This window comes from Dermacentor albipictus, chromosome 1, assembly GCF_038994185.2.
Source record: "Dermacentor albipictus isolate Rhodes 1998 colony chromosome 1, USDA_Dalb.pri_finalv2, whole genome shotgun sequence".
NCBI lineage: Eukaryota > Metazoa > Arthropoda > Arachnida > Ixodida > Ixodidae > Dermacentor > Dermacentor albipictus.
Window position 1 is genome coordinate 207033899 of NC_091821.1, and position 23554 is coordinate 207057452.

A 23554-nucleotide genomic window follows, 5' to 3' on the forward strand; every position below is an offset into this window, starting at 1 on the left:
ATGCAATGGCTCCTAGTCTCGCAAGGTTCATAGCTACTCACTTTGCGTGAATTAGCTACAATGGCACTACCCCTGTTGTTGCCGGCGATTTCAATGTGGATGTGTTGGTGCTGAAAAGGGAGCGGTTTATGCATTCTTTGTTGCAGTCATATCCGTTGTGATGCCACATTGATCCGGTCCCACCTACCACCCAGCTGGGTACATGCATCAGTTTGACATTATCAAAGAATGTGATTGCAGTTGCGAGTGAAATAATGACCACCAATCAAGACAATAAATGAGTGTGCGTACTTTTCGGCACGATGACCACCCATCTAGACAGTAAATGAGTTCGCACCTTTGTTCAAAATTGTGTCACCTCCATGTCGTTTGCTAAACAGCTTCGCTGGTCAACCACTTTCACAGAGTGGAATGGCTCACGATTTTTAAAATTTTAATACTAGTGCGCCACCCACCCTGTTTGTGCTCACACACAAATACCAGTTCATATGTAAAGTCTCATACTTTTGGCGTACTTAGAATCAGATTATGCAATTCTGTAATATTCTAGCAATAATACTTTTGAGAGTTTTCACATGCTGTTTTTTTTTTTTTTTCCCCTGTTGGGTGCATTTCAGTTGGGAGTAATTTCTTGAGCAGAGTGCTATCTCAGTATAGCTCTGAACAGCTGTTCGTTGTCATGAAAATATAGCGTTTCCCCTAATACAGTGTACAACTTCACCATGCACTTTCAAGCAACTGCTCCTCAATCCTACACCATCCGCCATATGTTGTTACTCTGAAGGTAATTGCAAAGCACAGTGATAAGTTGGAGTGTGAACTGCAGTGTTCCAGCAACAGGCAGCAAATGTAGACACTGTGGTTCAAATACATCACTGAATTTCTACTTAACGAAATGAAGTATGGTATCCAAAAAGTTCGTGCAGTACTATGTTACAAAAAATTTATTTCACAAAATAGATCAAAATACTCCCCATGAGAGATAATACACTGGTTCAACCTCTTCTTCCATAGCTGGAAGCGCCCTTGAGTGTCCTCATCTGTTAAGTGCTTCAGCAGCTATGTTATTTCCTCTGAAATTGTCATCACATACCCAAAATGCTGCCACCAGATGACCATTTTGCGTTTGGAGAACAAAAAATAGTCACAGGGGGCAAAATCCAGCGAGTAGGGAAGGTGTTCCAGCACAGTGATGGAATTGTGCACTAAAAACTCATGCACTATCAACACAGAATGCGCAGACATTTTCGTGGTAAAGAATCCTGCACGCCTCTTTCGAAAAAGTTTAGTTGCACTCAATGCACATAATCCTTCAAAACGCCTCAGGATCTCCACTTTGAAAGCTGCATCAACAGTTTCACCTTCAGGTACAAATTTATGATGAATAATTCCATGGTAGTTAAGAAACATGATCAACATCACACACTTTTGCTTCGTTTGTCCACACAATTTTTCTTTCTTTTGACTTTTTCTCACTCCTTGCTCTGCAACTTCAGCTCAATGTATATGTAAATACAAGTTTCGTCACCAATGACGAACTTGGATTTACGACCCTTTGCAAGAATTCATCGCTGTCATCTTGTTTTCCCATCAGTGCAACATTTCTTTCGTTCCAATTTTTGCTCAGGAGTCTGCTGTTTTGGCAACATCTTGGCAAAAAGCTTATTTCCAAATTTTCAGTCAAAATCTGGTGAACCTACTGCTTTCTTAAACAGAGAGCGTCCGATATTACTTGGACAGTCATATGGTGGTCACAAGAACAAAGAATGCACATTTCCAAAGTTTTTCATCTATGGACAAGGTGTCCCGATCTTGCATCTTTCTTGGGACCTATCTTTTCAAAAACGTTGCACCCACTTGAATACAGTTCTTTCCTTTAGGACATTGTTTCCATAGGCCTTTTGCAACATTCTTCCTGCACCAATTTCACAAGAAATTTGGTATTGATCTTTTATTCAGTCTGTTCATCAATCCTCATTTTGAAAATGGGTTGCACAAAAAGTGCACACATAAAATTGTCTTCTCCTACAGCAGTCCTGCTTGTAATAGAGGTCAACAAGGTCCTCTTGAGTCGCAGCACTACTACGTCTTCTCCCACTTTTCTGCTTACTCACTGCACTAACTTTAGGGACAGGCGTTGTATGTACCACAACAGCACATGAAAAGTACTGTGCTTGTAGACAAGGGGCCCCAAACACCAGGCACTTGGCGTTAGAGGCCCCTGGTCCATGTCACAATGGTGTCTTCAAGTCTGAGACAACATAGCAGAAACAGCTTTGACACCTGGAAAGGGCTTTACAAGGTGAACACAATTGCTGCAATGCCAGTGTGCACGGTTGAGATGCTTGTTGTAAAGGCTTGACAGTCGTTAGGCGCTTCAGATAACGCTGCTGCTTAGCTGCTTATACCATCACTGCCAACCTCAATTGTTTAATTGCTAAAGCAACACCATAAAACTATGCTTATAAAGAAGGGGCTAAATCTGCAGAAGCAAACCAATTTTTACCAGTTATAAAGTCATAAGCGATTGAGAATACTGAGCACAGGCCTAGCTTACCAAGCTGGAAAGTGCATAACTAGCGACATGGCTACTGTGCAACAGTCACACCGCATTACATTAACGATTTTCTTCTATTGCAAACAAAAGCAGCAGCTTTCCCACATTGTATAGCTTCAAGGCAAGTAGGTACTTGTTATTAGTGTGGGCTCACATTTTCTTGGCAATGAGCATTTCACATAAGTCTAGTGCTTCCCTTTCTGGAGGCTGGAGTTAGCTGGACCAGGGCAGTAGTTTCTTAATGCAAGATCACTAAAAAGGTGGCTTTTCACAAGTTGTCAAAAGTGACTGAGCAAAAAACAAATGCTTGCAAAGGTGTATATATTTCACCAAGGCTTACAACAATAAATTGTACAGTACCAAAAAAAGTTAACATGATGTCTCGATTATATGCTGGCCCCAATAGTGAAGAAAGCAAATGCCGCTGACAATAAGCTTTTCGTTGCCTCCTTGCCACCTGGTCTGTTGCAAGTCACCCTCACAGCCACATGGAGGCTTCACTGGTGAGCACCGTAGGACAAGAACAGCCGGTACAAAATAGAAGCAGCAGCCGCCACACCTACGGGGATCAGCCAGCTCATCCAGGAGCTGCAAAGGAGTGCATCCAAACAATCGCAATAGCTGCATGCCTTGCACACGCTGTGCAGAATGCTCCGTCCAAATCATCGCTCAACTTTGGCAAATACAGAAAGAAAAAAAAATTTAGAAATAATACGAGTAACCCTCACTACTACCCACCCACAAAAATTAAGGCCTACGAATCATTCAGGCATGCAACCAAAAGGAGCTCTCATCTCATTAAAAGGCAACCACTGGTGAATTACTTTCATAAGTCAGTTCCTATTACTGACCTGCTTGACCTCAAAAACCTGTTGTTTGTTTAAATGCCAGAGTTAGATGTGGTGCCCTATTGCAAAATAATGACAGCATACCATTATAGTCTCATTTACACCTCAAAAGGAACAGTTTGAGGCAGAAGTCAGGCCGAACCAACTACACTTGTTGCATTTCACCAAGGCGGTTGAGCGAGTCAACACACCCAGACGTTCCATTGGCTTGACCCACTAGCATTGACACAAACCCAATGATCGGATTTCGGGCTCACAAGCAGTCACCTCAACTTTGTCAGGTTAATGCTTGTGTTCGTTCTGCACTGATTTTTATTGATTTCATTTCAGTTGGAGTCTTTGTAGCTGTATGCCGACGATGGCTGCTCCTATTCACTAGGTTAACATGACATCATGCAGTAAATACACAAAAAATGCCACTGTATCCGAAGAATTAATCAAGTAATATACCTTGGATTGTGATGTCATGCTGTGACATAAGAAATGTACTTCACATGTTTTTCATAGTGATGATACAATGGTGTTGCACAAATTAATGTAGATTTTCACCATCACTCTGGGCAAAAACATCAAATTTTAAAAGATATGGACCACTGACTACAACACTCTCTGCAAAAGATAAAAGCCGATGTGCACTAGAACTGACAAAGGATCTGAGGAGGTTAAGTGTTCAAAAACACTTGCGTGTGACACAGCAGAAATATGTTTAAATGTTACTTTTCCTTTGGTGGTTTTTGCAAATGTTAGCCAATTTACTTTGCGACAGATAAATGACACTGCCATTTAAGTGACAAGAAATCAGTTCATAACTTGTACTAATTGATCTTAAAGGTTATATTCAAAATATGACTAACTTAAAATATTCTATTTGGAGGCGCACTAAGCAGAAAATACCGTAAAAACCGGAATATAGGTCAGACTTTTTTTAAAAAAACCATTGCGAAAAGTTGACCCTCGTCTTTAAACTGGACATTGGTGGAAAAACTGCGGAAGTCTTGCAACAATGGGCGGATGAAGTAAAGAAGCGCCTTCGTTATCGCTACAGTGTACTAGAATAGTTATCGCCATAGAGTTTCAAACTCTATGGTTATCGCCATGGAGGAAGGAAACTGAGGAGAGGCCCTACCCCCTCCACACACTAGGAGAGAAGTGTGGAGGAAATGACGTAGTAGGGTCTCCTTTGTTTTGCTGTTTTTTTATTTCTTTGCTGTAGTGGCCCCGCCTTTCGGGCCACAATGGCGGCTTTGTTATTGTTCTGTGCGCTCACACGTATTGCTCCGTAGGTTTCGTACCGTGGCAAAGGCGCCTTGCGGGCAGGTTTGCGTTGGTTTCCGTGTTTTGTTGCGCTGCGTTATCTGGACCGTGCTCTACCGGATGTTGCTGTGGCCAGGTGGGACAGGAGAAACTAAAGTTCGTGAAATGAATGCGCATGCAACGCTGTACGCAATGTACCATGCCACGGCAATGGCAACGGACGAAGGAATATTCGAGGGAAATTTTGCCCCCTTTGGCGGAATCATGCTAACGTGCTAACGATTGCTTAGTATTGCTGCGGAGCGCGCGGGTCCGAGCAGCTTGGTTGCGCGCAGCACGGCGTGGTTTCGCGAGAACTGTAAACAAGAGAGGAGAGCTGGCCCGATAGGCGGAGCAACGCCATGAGCAACGCGAACTTCCGGCTTCACTTTTGCTTCATAAAGAGTGACGTCAGGGCCTTTTCCGAGTTTCCTTCCTCCGTGGTTATCGCCATCAGCAGCAGCGCGTCGTGGCCATTGCTACTAGATACGTCGTGGCGACATTGTAGCAATTGTAGCACTGCCAATTTGAGTCTACATTGTCACAAGGTTATACTGGTTAAAGACTGCTTTTTCACATTTTGTCTCAAAATTAGCGGACAAGTCACCGTCGCCTTCAAGAAAAAGGCGATTGAGTGTGCGGAAGCCCACGGCAACGTGGCGGCACAGCGCGTATTTGGAGTATCCGAAAATAGCATTCGGTACTGGCGGAGACGGAAGCAGCAAACCAATAGAAAACGCCATTTCGTGGGCGGACTGCAGCGGACCGCACAACTGGAAGACAAGGTTGCGGAGTTCGTCCGGGAGCTACGTGTAAGATCGCTGCCTGTGACAGCCGAATGCATCCGTTTAAAAGCAGTAAAGATCGCGCACGCGCCTCTGGACTGGGCAGCGAGAAGCACTCGTCATCCGACACTAGTTCGGACCACTCTGATCAAAGGCGTTGCTCTGATTCGGAGTAGCGCTTCCGCACTTCGTGCCCTTCTGCGTACTGTACACCCGGCCAATTTTTAACAGTATCGCGCGACCCGCGTGTTTGTCAGCACCTTATCATCACGGCACGGAGTGGCGAAATAGCAAAAGTAAGCGCATGTGTACACATGCGCGTATCTTGTTTGTTTCGCCGCTCAGCGCCGTTTATAAGGTGCCGACGAACACGCGGGTCGATGGTCGCGCGATACTGTTAAAAATTGGCCTGGTGCACATGCGAGCAGCATTTAAATAAATACAGTCACTATTGTGCACGAGTCACATTTGATTCAAGGCAAGGGTGTCTTTCGGCACTTGTGCCATCGAAAAAGATTTTTTTTTCATTTTTAGAATTCGCTAGTTGGGGGATCGACCTATATTCCGGTCCGACCTATAGTCCGGTTTTTACGGTAAAACTCAACATCTCAGTCTTTACAAGGGTCACAATTCAAGCGAACTTGTCTCACTTCCTGTTTACTGCACAGGAAATCACACATCTGCTGGAACAGACAATTTGGATGGCAGGAACCTTATGTTATGATAAGCACATATAAAACTCACTTGAGTACTTTACATGTAAAGTAGTGGGCGTCTCGCTACTATAATAATATAATATTTGGGGTTTTACGTGCCAAAACCACTTTCTGATTATGAGGCATGCCGTAGTGGAGGACTCCGGAAATTTTGACCACCTGGGGTTCTTTAACGTGCACCTAAATCTAAGCACACGGGTGTTTTCGCATTTCGCCCCCATCGAAATGCGGCCGCCGTGGCCGGGATTCGATCCCGCGACCTCGTGCTCAGCAGCCTAACACCATAGCCACTGAGCAACCACGGCGGGTATCTCGCTACTAGAAGTACTTAGCAATGTAATACATGTTGCTTTGAACTGGAATATTAGTTGTGCTCGACTGTGACCCGTTTCTCTACAGGTAATTCGCTACAACATTGTTAGAACACTGTCACTTTTATGTTAGCTGCAACTCTGAATTAATAGTGCTTAAAGGATTCCCAAGCAGATAACTGAACTTTAGACAGAAGAATACAGAAATGCTTTTGCCTTACAAGCTGCAAACCTGTAACGAAAATACAATGAATCAGAACCAAGCAAACACATACACACACACTAATTTGAAGTGCAACAATGTACTTTTCTACTCCAAATAAATATGATACCGTACTAGTAACACAAAGATATTGAATGTTTAAGAGTAGTGGAAGAACCTGTGGAACATTGGCAGTGGTGCTAATTATGTAGAGCTTGCATAGGTATACTTATAAAGCATTAAGTGCAATATCTAAACATCCAGATTTTGCTTTTAAAGAAACCCATCTTGTAGAAGGAGAGGGCCATGCGTATGCACGGACACATTAACACAATGACTTCGTAATACATTTACATTGCTATCGAATAATTTTAAAATAATTTCTGGCTCAATGAATTCATACCTTTCGTTGGAGGTGGAAGCTGCCCACTGAGTTTTCTTCTGTAAAAAAAGAAAAGCAGGTTATATGACAAATTAAAAAGAAGAAAATGTGCACATTGGATGTATCAGTCAACACACTCACAGCAACCTGGTCAATTTTCTTCTGGTCTTCCTGCAAAAAAGAATAGATGTTTATAACTACATAAGAAACACAGGTAACTATAAGGAAGATGGAGGGCTGGGCTAGTCGGAAATAGCTCATGCTTGAAAATACAGTGCAATGGGACTAGTACTAGAAAAAAAAGAGGGGGGAGGGGGGGGGAAGTATCGCCCCTTTCTGTCCTATTTCACTCAGGTCCTGCTTTCATGCTGTATTTGCATGAATCAGGTAACCAATTTTACTGAACACATGACAAGTACCTCACAAAGATCACCAATCTTGTACTGTTTCATTAACTCTCTGGCATCTGTGGAATGTCCAACATCTTCAAATGCTTCAGTTGCATGCTTTCCTGCAGAATAAAAAAAATCGCAGGTAACATTACAATCTATTTGATTATTTAAAGGCAACCACACCAAAACCATGCAAGCAAAGCTCCATTGAAAGTATTTACCAGCCTGCTCCAGAAGAACTTCTTCACCGCCTGGGTGCTGAAACGATGAAATGCTGCAATCAGCATTTTTTCCTTTCTTTGTCCCATTGAAACACCAATAGTGTAGCACATCCTGCCACCTCAATGCTCCAAGAGGCAAACAATGGGCCTTGCGAGTCCTTGCCCTCATTACGAGATAAAAGTGCGGGGCAAAGTTCTGTGCACGAATAACTACAGCAAGTCTACAAGCAATTACTTCCCACTTTTTTTTTTCCCCGCACCTGCAAGGCTCCTCTAAAAACAAGCCAAGGCGGCATCCAGCACTTCTTTGAAGTGGCAGGTAAGACTATGCGATTTCTCACTCCACGAACCTGGATTTGGGTAAAGTAACCTGATAAGATACGGCGCTGACGAAAAGCTACGCCGTTTTCTTACGCTCCATGGGGGGAAAAAACGTCTTTTTTTAAGAGTTCCGAATCTTTACCGCCTGTTTCCTGATGCAGGGCTTCAGGGTAACTCTTCATCGCACTTCTGTCAAGGTCTTTGAGAGCTATATTGGTACAGAGCTTTCTGCCGTTATCCTCAAGGAAAACCTTCCGGCCGAAAGCCTTCCCGCCGGCAAAAATCCGCTCACGGTCGACACACACGCGCCCGCGTTCTGCTAGAGCATTAGACGTAGGTTTTTGTACCGGTAATCGGAAGGAAGGAATAATGTAACTTGGGTAGAAAGAAACGTGCATTAATGTGGAAGCGAATGCTTACGATTAGATACCTGCTTGTTCTAAAGAGCGCTAGACTGCCATGCATCCGCTGTCGGAAGAGCTAATAATGAAAAGAAAACGACATGCGACTAACCCAGACGATCGTGCACCTGTGTTGCCTGTGACACACCTGACAGCTGAGAGCAAAGAACCTGGGCATACGGCATGCAGCCGAGAACATTCTGGAGGCCGTACGGCGAGCTATTTCATACCCAGTGGCGAGGCAATACAAATCGAGCACACAGTGCGATGACTTATGAAGCGACACAAATAGTCCACAAGACTAATATTGCTACACAGTGGGCATTACCGATAATGCAAGTCAAAGTGGATGTCGGATAGAAACGGTCACTTTCCTTCTACGCCTCAAGGACGAAATAATCTGGCATCACGTACCTCTTCCATGAATTTCGTCACGTCGTACACTGCGTTGTGAATTAGTAACCATGCCGAATACTTCTCATTGTGCTTTTCGATTTCGGCTAGCGTGTACGTTTTCGTCGGCGTGGCCATGGCTGCAGTAAAAGTACGAAACGCTGATCGCACGGCGCTACAGGAAAGATACTGCCGAAGGTACGCTAGTCACTGCTTGCTAGCTATCGCCCGTCAGAGTGGCTCCGCCTCACCCGACACACGTCACGACCGCTGCGCTCTCTTCTGGTAAAAGTTGATAATTATAGCACAATAAATGCTTGCACCTTATACAAGCGACTTCACATCTAGCTTCCATTCACAAAACGATTGCTGTCATTTTAACTTCAGTATTACTGCTTTAATTTTTTTCTGTCGATGTGCGTGATCAACTGGGTCTTGGGGTAAAATCAGGGCGGCCTATGATTGGCTGCTGCTTCTAGCGCTGCCTTGCCCGCATCCCCGGATGAAAAAGTCTTCTTGGCCTGCTGTCAGACAGATGAGTAATGGCGAGCAAGTGGTTTTCGTTGGTTTGAGGTTATCTGGTTATTTGCTGAGGAGGTATTCCCTCGCCGATCAGTGATGCGCCATGGTGTGCAAAGAAGAAATATATTCGTGGTTTAAACAGTTAAATGGTGCGGTAAGGATAGATACCATGTGTGGTTTGCTCAACTTGTGCTTACCCTTTGAACTACGGTTTTTGGGCACTTGCGTAGAAGATTTAGCTAGCAAGGATTACGCGTACTTCCGAGAAGCGGAACTGCGCGCAAATAACTTCAACGAGCTGTCCAAGTGCACCAATGTTAGGGACGCTGTATCGCGAAGTAAGCTGATCACTTCGTTGGCCTTGCTGCACCTTTCCAACCGCAGTTGCTCGCATGCTATCTTCGAAGCTCTGTCCGAAGAGATGAAGTGCGCCAAACAGGAGACGTATGACACAAAGACGCTAGAAGAGATGCTGCTTCTGTTCACCATGGCCACGCATCATCCGTCGTTCAGCTTTGACGAGCGCTCAGAGTTCGTCAAGTTCCGCGAAAAGCTGGAGAGTCTTTGGGCAGCTCAGGTGGGTGCGGACGCTTTGCGGTTTTCCGCGGATCAGAGAAGGTTTAAGTTTGACAGAGGACTTTCTGGCCAGCCGCTTTCGTTGCACTTTTTTTTTAACATTCTATTCTGTTTGTTTTTTTCGTATTCTTAGTGTAATTTGCCGTGAGGCGTCATTGCAAGGTAACTTCATGCTGCAGGGCGGCGGATGCCGGTGCTTTCGGCATGCGGAGATTGTGGCAGACGGGCTCCTGTTTCATTAGGCATTCTCTACGTAGTGCGTACACGTAGTGTTCGCTCGGCCAGAACCGGTGTCATGAAACTGAATAAGTTCTTTAGGGACATGCCATGTTGTGTAAAGTTTGCTGAAGCTGTTAGTCATCAATGGGTGCTATCCCAGCCTGTATTCGAGCCCGTTTATTTATATCTGCTTTGTTTCGTGCGTGGAAAAGGTCATTGCTTACTTGGCTAACGTCTAGTTCTGGCTATTGTTTGCAAGTTGTACAAGCTGCTGCAGCGCATTATACTGGCTGCAATTAGTACATGAAAGTCAATGCATCGCTTAACTGAATCAATTTAAAAATAGAAACTGAAGAAAAGCACAGCTATGATTGGCCCTGACCTATGGCAGATCAGGGTGTATTTGATCATGGGCCCCTGTTTCTGAACCACTGGAAATGCCGTTTTACTTGCTGTGGAGGGAACAGACGGAAGTTAATGGCCAGCTTTTGAGACTCACGCATGACCTGAGCCATCTATATGTTACGCTTGTGTGAAAAACTTCGTGCCGGGCTAAATAATTATCCTTAATTCTGGTACCGCCCCCTTGGCACCACGCTAATGTTTATCTGTGCTTCTTGGCTTTTATTTGCCCTGGCACAGTGGCATGAAAAATGAAGTTTTTGCCCACTTAATCTTACAGTATTTTGAACAATTTGCGCCCCCCTGTGTTTTGCATTTTTCATGCATTCAACATCTGAGACTAAGAAAATACAAACAGCAGAACTGTGGTATACAAGCATATGCTATCTTCCTTGCAAGTTGAATTGGTCATGCACCTTGCCCTCCCCCCCCCCCCCCCCGGAACACTGTTTACTCAGAGACATTATTTACAGTGTTCTAAATTGAAATTCTAAGAGTCCAGCATTGACTACTCACAAATGTTTCCCGTCAATAGCCTCAAACATGCTGCAAAAATGTAACTATGGTCCGGGATTTTTCCATGCCTGCTCAAATGCAGTACAAAAATTTGGCAACATGTGTTAAAGTTACTGAGAGACAAGATGAAAAAAAAAGTGCATTGAAGAACTTTTGTGTTCTGAGCATTGTGTGACTCGGTAGGTGCGTTTGCTCTTATTCACGGCTGTGTAAAGGTATTTTGGAGATGCACACAAAAATTTGTTATGGGTACATCAACTGTACCTCTGGCAATATTTTAGTGTATGTCCCTATTTTTCAGCAGCAGAAATCTTGAAAAGCATGTCGGGCTGCCTGATTTCATGGTTGTGATCAAGACACACCAGTGTGTCATCCTTTTTTTGCTCAGGAGAAACGGATGCACCCAGTTAGTTTTCTAGCATGTACGATGATGTGACCCAAGATCTTTCGGAAAACCCTTCATTGGATATGTTCAAGAAAATTAACTAGGTACATCTGTTTGGTCAATGAAAATTAACTGTAGACATTTGTGTCTGGCTAGTGCATTCATTGGGAATATCTTCAGATACTGCAAAATATTTATCAAAAAGACCATTTTCAAAAACATTTATTTCGGAGGTTTCATTGAGGACAAGGGAGTGCTTTTCTGTGCTAAAATTTTCAATCTGCTAACAGCAGACAATAATTGTCAGTTTTTTGCAAAAGTGTAGGTGCGAAATTGCATTGTGCATTTGAAGAAGAGCATACTGCTAGTAGGACCTGCCGAAATTTAATGCGGGCATTTTCTGCATCATTTTGGTGTGGGTGCATACATGTCAGATAGATTTTTATGGGCCTCGCTGTATCGTGTTGCATAGAGGATGGGGAGTAGTCAACTTTGTCTTAGACCATTCGGCACTCTTAAGAAGTTTGCATCTTCAACAGTAATTTTGTACCATGGCAGTACTTGTCATCATGTCAGAATGGACCTCTTATGAGTGACATGCTTTACTTGTCTCTTGCTTTTCTGTAGGATTTTGACAACAAAATACTAAATACAAAATGTTTGATTTAAATGTATATAAAGAACTGCAGGCACTCAAAATTAAAACGTTGGAGCCTTCCCCTGTGGCATCACTTATCATACTTTGGGACGTTAAAAGCCATTGATCAGTTTGCATTACCAGTGGCACGGCACCGGACTCTCATTAATTGTACATATGAATGAAGACAGCTGCTCTTACATCTCACTGGTGACAAGGCACTACTAAATGTGTGCAATATTGAGTTTTTCTAATGAAGGAGGCAGATAAATACTTAGTAAGGCAGCATGGGCCATACAAAAGAGCTCTGTAGGCACGAGTGCTTTTTTTTTTTTCCAAGACTTGAATTTACCAGCAACTTTTCCTACCCTCCCCCCCTCAGTAAGTCCATTCTTATAGATGTGTTAAATAGCCTGCTGAAGATTGGCTGCATGTAGAATTTCGATTTAAAAAAATATTTACTCTTTTCCCAGTTTGGTTGCTGTTTTACACTTACCTTTCTTGATGATGATGATGATGGTGATGATGATCAGAGTTCATTGGCACAAAGGCCAGATGTGGTCAAAGAGTGCCATCTTGTCTTTGTTGACAAATTAATGATGTTCTTGCGCATTTATTCTACAGTGCACTTTCCTCTCACACACACACAGCCTTTTGTTTTTAATTTTGGGACATTTAGAATTTTTTTAGAAATTTCTAATGCATGTTTGTGTTTAAAAACAAACAGTATGAAATGGTGACTTGTCATGAAGGTAACCAACAAAATTGATTGGTATAAATTTTGGAAGAAATTACATGTATTAACTTTTGAAAACAAACATCTTGCAATAATGAAAGCAGTGACCATTGGACATAAAGAAAGGGTCTAGTTTCGCAATGTACAGAACACATTCGAGAATCCCCAAGAGCTCCTGATTTGCTGCTGTATAAAATGCTGTCTTTAGGCAGCTTGTTCCTTAGATTTGAATTCACAGTAGAGAGTTTTAGTATAGGGGACGCAAGCGGCTTGCGTACGCAAGAACTAGGGGCGACGGCATTGCACATGCGCAGACCGCTACGTCTATTTGCGTCTTTGGGTTGTTTGGCCGGCGAAAACATCGCTGCCCCTAAGTGGTCACGTTACCCACGTGACTCTTGCGGTGTAGGAGAACTTACGAGTAGCTAGCGGGTAGATAATCTAATAAATCTTTTGCCAAGTGTCGACAGACGTCGTTTTTATGTGTATTAGAGAGGTTTAGCGTGTCTGGTATTCGCATAAACGTAGTTGGGGTGTTGGGGCAGAGCCATAAACGGGATCGTCCTGCTTGGTGCATTCACCTGGAGGCGCAAAGCTCAGATCGACAAAAGCAGCTAATATTGCTGTAACGAAGTCTATTCTACTTCGCTGCTGGTGTAAATTTTCGGCACTGGCGTAATTGTGTTGCTGCCAAAAATTTATACCTGCAGCAAAGTTAAATACACTTGGTTACTGCAGTATTAGCTGTTTATGTCTGTTTGAGCTTTGTGCCACCAGGTGGCAGCACCATGCAGGCCGCTCTAGTTCATGGCTCCGCCCCAACGCCCCAGCCTGCGTTTACCCGATTACCGGACGCTGTAAAACTCTCTATTAACTGCTTCTAACAAAAAGAGTTTAATGTACTTTACTTCATATGCTTCATTTCATATTTTATAAAATGATAACGCAGCAACGATCAGACGTTGGTGGTGCTGCGAGCGCATGCGACCTCATTGCGGTTTGCGTTTGGGGCCGCTAACCTATAACACGTTTCTGCTTGCAAACGCAAACGCACCCAAGCGCCTGGGGCCCCAACGCCTTGCGTCCCCAATACTAAAACTCTCTAGTGTGAACAGTGTGCATCTTCACTCCCTGACACTCTGGTTACATGCCATCGAGCTCCACTACATTTTGGAAATAAATTTTCCATGCACTTGCAGCTGTGGCTGTTGCCCTGGCCAACCTTCCGTGTTTGTGATCTTACACCTAAAATTTCAGTTTTTTTTTTTTCAGCACTAGTAAATACCAATATCTCCAAATTTTAGCTGTGCTGCAGCAAAATAAAATGACATCGTCTCAGTATAGGTTGTTCGCTAACAAAAGCTAGCACCTGGGCAGTGCATAAGGAATGCTTGGTTTGTGAATAAGTGTACCTATGAACACTTGCACCAAGACTTCTAAAAAAACCAGGCCGGGAGTAAAACTGCATGGTTGTGCATGTTCTGCTTGTTCATAGCCTTGTTTCTTTTCTGTGTGACCTAGCACATAATTCATGGAACTCCACAGATTGGCATGCTTCCAAGGTTTGCTTGTTAAGATCCGTATTGTCTGGAGCTTGTTCTGCGGGGTCTTTAAGGTTCCTATTCATACAATACATTGAATTTGCAAAAGGTTTCTGTAGGTCACAGGATTTGAGAGTTGGCATCGCCTCTCTCCTCCCCTTCTGTAATGCAAGAAGTAAGCATTTAGACTGTCTGACATCAGGCAAGTATTGTCAAAAATAGGGTTTCCACTGGTATTGCTTGTTCTCTCTACATCCTGTCCTGGTGTTCTGATGTTTTGATAAGAGCATGTGCGTCTTACATGGAAATCAATTGACATTGATTTTTTTTCTTCAATTATTTCTTAGGCTTACTGCTTATTTAGTTAGCTTCAATGGATTCCAAACAATGGTTCAAAGCTTCCTGCTGTTCGTGTAGAAGTGTATTGAAAGATTTGCTGTTTCTTTTTTTTTCCCCAGGGCATGGCTGTGGCAGCACCTGTGGAGAGCTACATGGTCCCTTGCATGCCCTACACTGTGCCATTCATGCCTCCCTATCCTGTGACGGCTGATGCAGTGGCATCCCCACCTTACGTGCAAGGCTGCAGTCGCCCACACAATGCACTGAAAGGTGGTGCATTCATTGTACATCTGGCACTTTGCACATAGCTTTCATTCTGTGGGTTTGTTTTGTGCTAAAAGGCTGCCAGTTACTGCAATATATTGCTGCAGTCGTGCTCTAATACCATATGGAAAAGCCACAACTACATTGGTTTACTTTTAGGTTATCTGCGTCATACCTGGAGTTAAAAGCTGCACTGGCATTTAGTGCCCCAGAAGGCTCTTCATTATAGATATTTTGTGCATTGTCATACTGACATTACTAGAATAAAAGTGCCTGGTTATCTGACCTTTATTATTTGGCATGGCATACAATAACTGGAGTTAGTTTCCTATTTTACCTTTCTCTTTCGTTTATCCCATCATACAACTTGTCCCTGTAGAGAGCATCACGTGTGGTATCACCTGTTAAAAAAGAAAAGAGACCTCTAGTGTAAGTAATTTCTCCATGAAGAAGTTGGTCGCTTTCATTCATGCTTGTGATGAGCTTCAGAGTATACTTCATGTGGGTATTTGTGTTTATGCCTGCAATGAACACCAACTACATCGTGTTTAATTGCTGGCACCTCTATCGAACTACGTGACTACCGTTACCATTACTCTGAGCAAGGAGTCTGGTATTTGTGTGTATCTGCTAAGTTCAGAAGCCAAGGACTGTGAGCAAGGTAAACTTCATTGACATGCAGACTTTACAGCCTTGAGCACTACATGTTGGACCTGGTAGGTGCTGTCAGGGCACACTTTCTCTGCAACATGGCTCCCACACTTTAGACAAGTAATGGAGGCTATGTGAGGCTAATGCAGTTTCTTAGTTTCATATCTGTAATACAGTAGCTACAAGGGTTGGCATACATTTGATTCCCAATTATGCATGCATAGTAGCAGAGAACAGTTTAGCATGCCTTTTTAACCTCCAGGACAGCCGCAGGATAGAAATAAAAGCCGAGTCGAATTTATCAACACATTTAACTTCCACAAGCTTTGCTGACTTTTCATGATGACTTGGAGGAACTCTGTACTTTCTCCATCTTAATTTGGTTTGAATTTTCCATTGGGTCAATTTACATTTTGGGAGTATATGTGCAACCATTCGCACTGTAGCCTGTGAAAGCAAGTGTTGGGGTCCACTAGCACTAGGGGCCCTCCTAATCTAAAACTCTCTAGTGTCATCCAGGTGAACAGGAGTAGCTAGAGTACACCTGTGCAGGGCCTGAGTTGTAATCGTAAACTGCCTTTAAAACCTTAGCAAGACCTGTTGGTCTTTATGAAGTCTCTTTGATGTGTAGAATAACTGTGTGTGCCAAATATGTGTAGCCAATGTAACCTTATATCACGGTAGGCTGTATAGCCTTATGGTGATGCTGCAGCTGCTGTACATGGTGCACCAATATAAAAAGGAACACCAGCTTCCCATTGAAAGCCAGTAGTGTTTGTTGTTCCTGTGCTGGAGTAAAGTTGCATTAGGAAAATTCAGCATAACTATACATTGGAGCAGTCAGTGACATTGTGACTTGCATATTTATGGGAATCGGTTTTTGAACACTGATTAAGTGCTACCTTTCATATTGGCATAGTGTGTTCATGATAGCACTTAGGTTGCTTTAAGAACAAAGGAATTTTTGTTCTTGTTGGGGAGCACAACTAGCCATTTTTACTCCTCCTGGGTATTAGAATTTCAGTATGGTTAGTCTTGCATACATAATATTTATACATTTGCATTGAGGGCCCCTTGCCATTGCCATAATGCTTTGTGCATTGTTTTGAGCATGCATGAGCACCTGCTTGAGCAAATGAAGGAAGCAGCAGCTTGTGTGCATTATACATATGCACAAGGGTCCAAGAAGCATGTTTTGAACACGCCGTGGTTGCTCAGTAGCTATGGTGTTAGGCTGCTGAGCACAAGGCCGCGGGATCGAATCCCGGCCACGGCGGCCGCATTTCGATGGGGGCGAAATGTGAAAACACCCGTGTACTTAGAATTAGGTGCATGTTAAAGAACCCCAGGTGGTCGAAATTTCCGGAGTCTTCCACTACAACGTGCCTCATATTCAGAAAGTGGTTTTGGCACATAAAACCACATAATTTAATTTTAATTAAGCGTGTTTTGAGGTTAGAATGGGTTGAAACTGGCGCAGCTGAGTGACCTGCTCTTAAGAGGAAGCTTCAGCTTGGGGGCTCCTGTCCATATACATGGGGAAAGAGACATTGTTTTTTTTGGCAGACGCTGCACCAAATTTGATGTTCCTGTTCTTGCACCTAAAAGAAAAAGTTAAAAGCGAGTGACTGTTGAAAGCATATTTTTTATTTAGGCCATAGATTCTTTAATAAAAATTGTTCAAAATCACAAATTTTCAGAAAACTGAACTATCAGGTTTACAACTCTGTAACTTAGCAGTGAAAAAATATTGCAGTTCTGCAAATTATATCTAATAGTACTTAAAGTGGAGAAATTCGATGTATTATACATGACTCAAGTAGGACTTCTCCAAAACCTTCATAAACAGTGTAACAAATTCGCGTAAGATATAAATTATTTCGAAATTGTCCTCTTTGAATTTTTTGACTGATGCAATTTACAGAACCGTGATATTTGTTCTTGGTGCAGAGTTAAGAGCATTTCTAAACTTCATGCTTCTATTTTTTTTCAAACTTACCAATTTTTAGCAATTCTTGCAAAAAAAAAAGAAAGAAAAGTTCAAGCCGTAGATCAAAATTCTGATGTGAACAGTCACGAAAATTTAACTTTTCCTCTCAAATGCAGCAAATTTTAATAAAATCGGTCCAGGGGTTATCTCGGAAAAGCATTTCTGCATTTTGCATTTATTTGAATAGGCGGTGGAGGCGTAGGGGCTGAGCTAAAGCTTCTTCTTAGTGTTTACTTCTGTAGTGATTTTTGCTTTGTGCGAGTCTGCATGTTTGCGAGTCAATCATTCCCGTCTCGTCATTTGATTTATACAGGGTCATCAAAGTTAACTAACAGTCATTTTAATAAACACATTATGCTAGCAACACAAAATCTGCTTGCACAGGCAGTTTGTACGCCTTGGCGGACACAACCTTTGAAACAAATGAGTCATCAAACACATAATTAACAAAAACTTTTTCATTTCCTTGCTTCTGTGATTGTGGTATGCCTGTGTATTTGAAAATTTAAGACAATCGTATTTGAAGACAGCTTCACTTGATTTGATTCTCCTGGAGCGCTTCGGTTCTCACATATTCACCATCAAGTTTGACTGATTCACCTAATTTTTCATTCAGGGCCAGGGATCTCTGCACATCAAGGCCTGATTGCAGTTTAGCTTACTGTGTATGGCATATTGTTTGCAACCTGGACAAAGCTGATAACAGCTGCACTTCTGTTATTGGCCGGCGAAATTAAGTAATGACTGACTTTTTACCTTTTCCCCACATTGATTTTCTTTCATGGCTTGATGTTGTGTTGAGATCCACACCTCTCGATGTGAAATTAGCTGGCTGAGTGTCAAGTTTAATTATGAATATTTTGAAACAGAAGCACTTCAGGAAAACCAAAGGTGATGTCTTCAAGTACGATTGTCTTGATGTTTCAAATATAAACATATACCATAATTGTGATAGCAAAAAATTGAGAAGTTCTTGTTAATTGTAGATTTGATGACTCTCATTGTTCGTGAAAATTGTCTGCCAAAGTGCATAAACTGCCTGTACAAGCTGTTCCGTAGCCTCAGTGGATTTCCAGTCCGGCTGTTCGACGTATTTGTGAAAGCCCAACACTAGTGCCAGCATATTTTCGTCTGCCTGTATTGCAGCCTTGGGCAGGAGATTCATGCATTCCAGGTCACCCATCAGTGTTGCAGTACTGCTGTATGACTCTACTGCAATGTACATTCAGATACAAATTCTCTATCGTACTGAATTAGCACAAATTTTGCCATCTGTGGAGTGTATATGCCATGCGTAAAGCGCCGACATAGCCGCCGGTCGCCAAGGCTGCAAAGCGTAGGCGGGCTCGGGCGAGCACTGTTCCTGTTAGCGCCTATGCGCGTGCTGTCATGTTTGTGTTCTTGATAGTAATTTAATGCTTCTGTCAGCCTTCAGCGATGTCTTCAAGCAACTGTTGCGTAGTCAGGCGCTTGAACACGTATGAAAACTCGTCAGGCACACACTTGGTTTTGCCCCCGTCGAAATGCGGCGGCCGTGGCCGAGATTCTATCCCATTACCTCATGCTTAGCGCACATAGTGTTTAGACGCTTTGAACATAGGGCTCAGTGTTAAAAAGCAGGTGACGGCATCTTCAAAAAAGTGTAATGCAATCACCCATACGTTGCACGGAATCAGCTGCTCCTTTACCTATCGATGGCACTGAAATGCGACCTGCGGCGTATAACGTTCTGTGTACGCTCATCTGAGCTATCTGCATGTTGAGTGTACAGCTTGGCATCTGTGAGCATTAAAGCCTTTTGACAGGGCATTCAACTTCGTTTTGAATGCCTCATAATATCACTTCGTGGTTGTGGGAAACCCCTGAACTTTGAAGCCCTGATGTCTGCAACTAATGCACATTCACTTTACCCCAGCTGTGTCGTGCGTTGTCAATTCTGGAAACTCCGTTTTCTTTTTTCTTTTCTTGCTAGTGGTGCTAGCGAGTGCTTGTTCTCTTTTTCTTCTTTTACATGAAATGGGTCAATATGTGTTCATGTTAGTTCACTGTAGTTGTCTCTGCTTTGAAAATGATTTCAACGTAGCACGTGGTTTACAAGGATTATTTAATGCCACGCTTTGTACTTACTTTCAAACTGTTATTATTCTGTCAACATACTCTTTTAACTATAATTAAAGAGCACTGCATTGGCTATTCAGACTCGGCGCACTACAACAGGGGATACAGCATGCGGTTTAATTCTGTATTTGGGTGCAAGAGTGATATACTAGTAAGAATGGTGCTGACACTAAAAAATAACATAAAATATAAAAGCCATATGCTCTTGACTGACCAGGGAGGCAAATTTTCAGCTATGGCGTCTTCCCATACCTCACTCGTGTGCTCCCGTGAAATCATCGGAACGCTCTGCTTGTTTAACGATGGCACATGTGAAATCCATGCTGTGCAGACAGTGGTGAGGCACAAACATAAAAACAATCAATCCTTAATTTTTGATTGAGTCATATACGTGCCATTTTTCTCAAGCTCATTGTGCCGATTTGCAAGCTTCACCATCACTGGCTTCTCACATTCACAGGCGCTATGGCGCTCCCTCGGCCTACTAGAAAAATACACGGCATGTAAACGAAGCAAGTGTGTGCATAAAGAATGTTGGTTCACAGGCCATCAGATGAAGAGATTAGCAGCCGGGGCGTTATAATGAAAGCAGCATACTGGCAATGAGCTCCACGTCGTAGGCAAGCTTGTTGATGCTCATCTGCAGCAAACACTTGGTGCGTAAGGAGTCAGTGTTGTCCCAGACAGCCGTGAAGTCAGACACACGTCTACTATTGTACTGTGCTATTTTCTTGCCCACACTGACACCGCAGAAGTAACTATCTAGAATGGCCACAAGCGGCAAATCGCATGTGCACTCTTCAGTCATGCCTGCAGTGGAAGCAGGTGTCTCCGGCACGAGGCCCGCCTGCGGTTCCAACGACTGCCGCTACGTAGCTTTCAGTGGCGCCCCTATAGGCGCTGTGTATGGTGTGTACGGTTTAACATGCAATGCATAATTTGGGCTCAAAAATTTGGTGTCATGGCCTCTTAAATCCTGTATTATTTGGCACATATTTAAAAAATATATGTGCTTGTAAGTGTTTTATGCATGTTTAAGTTTTGTGTGCTGTAGAAAAAACGGATGTAAATGTGGGTGCCTCTACTGCTTTGCAGCACGTCTCTCTAGTATTGAGGTGAAGCCTGAGCCTCAGTGTAAGAGGTCGGTCAAACTGAGCCTACAGTGGTCGGACAGACACCAGACAGAGGTTGTGCGTTCCTTTCAAGAGATCTCTGGGCTTTCTCAGAAGGTATGCTGTCTTCATAATTCTAGCATTACGGTTATGAGATTGTAAACCATGATAATCACTGGTTTACAGTTGATATTGTGCTCTAATGGGAAAACTGGGTTGCATTTAATTTTGATTTGTGTCATGGTATTTTGATCTTCCAGCTCTCTCGTCTGAGTGCTTCTGATCCATCGTGTAGTGGAAAGGCAATTCCCCAGCTACCAGGTATGTGTGTAACTTGCTAGCCATGTCAAAAGATATTGAATATTTATTGACTTTCCATGCAGAAATATTAGTTTATTTCAGTTATGCCTTGGTTCTCTGAGGCAAAATGCTGAAAAATCGTGAAGCCAGATGGCTTCACGTTTTCTTGATAATGCTAATTTTGTTTAGCGTCTAGTTAGCCCCATTTTCACTATCACATCGGCTGTGAGAACTGCTAGAGCACGTCATTTTCAGGTTTATTAAGCAAGAGTTTGCAATTGAGGCTGTGGTTGCTGAGAGACTGAGGCCAAAGCAAGGTTAATGGAAAAGGATAGACAGTTGGGCGAGTTGATACGGTAACATGATTTTGGCTTCAAGCGCGAAGTGAAACACGGACATAGAAAGGAGCAGGCTTCTAGCACTCATCCTGTCTGCTCCTTTGTGTGTCCGTGTTTCACTTCACGCTAGAAGCCAAAATCAAGGTTAATAGGACTAGTCAACTTAGCCTTTTGCGATGATGGTTACTTCTGGACTGTCTAGTGCCAACTGAAGTTTGAGCCATGTCTTTCAAGTGCAGTAAGGGCTGTAATAGATTTTCTGTCTATGATAAAAGTGCAGTATCAATTAAAGGGGCCCTGAACAACTTTCTATTGAAGTGGAGAAATGCATTTGAAGTTAAAATTGGCTATTTCAAAAATACTTTGCCGCAAAAAGTACTTCAATGAGTTTAGCAGAAGCGGAGTTATTGGCAATCAAACATCGCCTTTGCTGTGCTTCCGCTCCTTCTTTAATGCCTTGCACTGTGAAGGTTACAGCGAAGCGGGGCATGCCCACAACGCTCTGCCTACTGAATGTTACCGTGGTGTGCAGTTCAAATTTGATTTTAGATGTTCACATAGACGCCACTAATTATGATTTTAGTGCCTATGACGTGCCAAACGTAAGCCAAATGCAGTTGTCATCAGCGAGCTGCAGTGCACTCAGCCAGTGGACTCATCATAGCACACTGCAGCGACTGCAGTATCTGCACTACGTAGCAGACCGCAGCTACATGCAACTGTAGTGTGTATGCACAGCATTTGCTTTGTCGACGACAGGGCTTGAGCGCGTGCTTGTGCTCGTATGCTCCAGTCTGGCCATGCTACATGGTGTGGACCGGCTTTGTCCTGCACCAGCTTGACCAATAAATAGTAGCCACATCCAAATTCTGCATATTGAAGTGATATTAATAGCTCAGTGTGAAGTGAACTCTGCCAAGGCGTCTAAATAGTAGTGTCCAGGAGTGATTGAGAGCTGGCAAGTGTGCGTGTGGTCTAACTTTTAAGTTTCGTGTGGTTCGAGACTAGTTCAGTGTTCAGAACTAGTCGAACCACTCAATGGCTACGACACCAATAAGTGCGGTGGCCAAAGCTTAATTCCTACACTGGTTGCTGCAGCCAAGCATAAGCAGACAATAGGCAGCTTCTTTCAGAAGTGTGTAAATATTATCGAGATTCGACAATAGATTTTTGCTTACTTCAGCCTGTTCATTAAACTGTGTCAATATATACACACAGTAAAAGTAGGAAGAAGCACACTGATCCAAACACCCTTCTTGAATGATGTCAGCTATTGGCCAATAGCAGCCACATATGGGAATCTGCTATATTAAGAAACAAAGTGACCAGAGAAGATTGAGGAGCAGGCTTCTGTTGAAAAGAGCATTTGAGGGAAAGGTGACATTGCACTCCACTTGCGAGCTTCATATGCTGTGCATGACTGCAAAACTTGGCTGAGATGTTCGCAGCAATGTATGCTATCTGCGGACTGTTTTTTCACCAAGCCTGAGGGGTGGTCCAGGATCTCTTTAATGTAAAGTAGAATTCAGTTATTCTTCATATTCTAAGCAACATTATATGCCAGTACCTGTGGTTTATCCCGACTAGTAAAAAAAAATGGCTTATCAGATTTGCTCATTGGCTTATCATGACTGGCTCCAGTCATGCACTGTGATTCTATTTCATGGTCTCGTTTGTATGATATCACATTTGGCGTCAGCACTTCAATGGTTTGTCCAGTAGTAATGAAAAACCACTTGAATCTATGGCCCGAGCTCTCATGACAGGGAGTTCAATCGAGGTAGAAAGCTCAACAACTGCATTAAGAACCCTGTTGCAGATCTGATTGTTGCTTACTATGAAAAATATGGAATAGCTAATGTATAAGCAGCGATGTATGACTGTGCAGGCAGGTGACAGAATAGCTGACTCCTCTTGCTGAATTGTTTTTAGTGCAAGAGTGCTAAACAGCATATTTTGTTCCTGCTGGACCTATGAATGACTTGTGCCAAATGTGCAAACATAGTCATGATTGAAATGCAGCCTGTGTTAGAGCATTAGAAAGCCTGATGAACTTTGAAAACTATTTGTTGGCAGAGCATAAAGA

The 23554-nt window shown here is 43.0% G+C and overlaps 2 protein-coding genes across 2 annotated transcripts in view; one reads left to right on the forward strand and one right to left on the reverse strand.

The window, feature by feature from the left end:
- Positions 1–2861: 2861 nt before the first annotated feature.
- Positions 2862–9090, reverse strand: Cyt-b5 (Cytochrome b5). The gene is made up of 6 exons (XM_065425201.1): positions 8844–9090; positions 7708–7744; positions 7514–7605; positions 7236–7265; positions 7116–7153; positions 2862–3145 (listed from the first exon to the last, which is right to left on the reverse strand). The coding sequence occupies exons 1-6, from the start codon at positions 8958–8960 to the stop codon at positions 3055–3057; spliced, it is 405 nt and encodes a 134-aa protein (XP_065281273.1). The 5' UTR covers positions 8961–9090; the 3' UTR covers positions 2862–3054.
- A 208-nt stretch (positions 9091–9298) lies between these two features.
- The window catches only part of LOC135896707 (zinc finger CCHC domain-containing protein 14), a 72054-nt gene continuing 57798 nt past the window's right edge, over positions 9299–23554 (forward strand). Inside the window, exons 1-4 of the mRNA XM_065425198.1 lie at positions 9299–9921; positions 14815–14965; positions 20814–20947; positions 21091–21151. Coding sequence (XP_065281270.1) covers positions 9448–9921; positions 14815–14965; positions 20814–20947; positions 21091–21151 — 820 coding nt within the window. The 5' untranslated portion in view covers positions 9299–9447. The remainder of the gene's footprint in view (positions 9922–14814; positions 14966–20813; positions 20948–21090; positions 21152–23554) is intronic.

Excerpts from the sequence above, each read along its gene's own strand:
- Cyt-b5 (XM_065425201.1), bottom strand. The coding sequence starts at position 8,960 with ATGGCCACGCCGACGAAAACGTACACGCTAGCCGAAATCGAAAAGCAC. Across the intron at positions 7,154-7,235 it reads AGAAAATTGACCAGGTTGCT|AAGAAAACTCAGTGGGCAGC; the intron begins GTGAGTGTGTTG and ends CTTTTTTTACAG. Across the intron at positions 3,146-7,115 it reads GCTTCCACCTCCAACGAAAG|CTCCTGGATGAGCTGGCTGA; the intron begins GTATGAATTCAT and ends ACTCCTTTGCAG.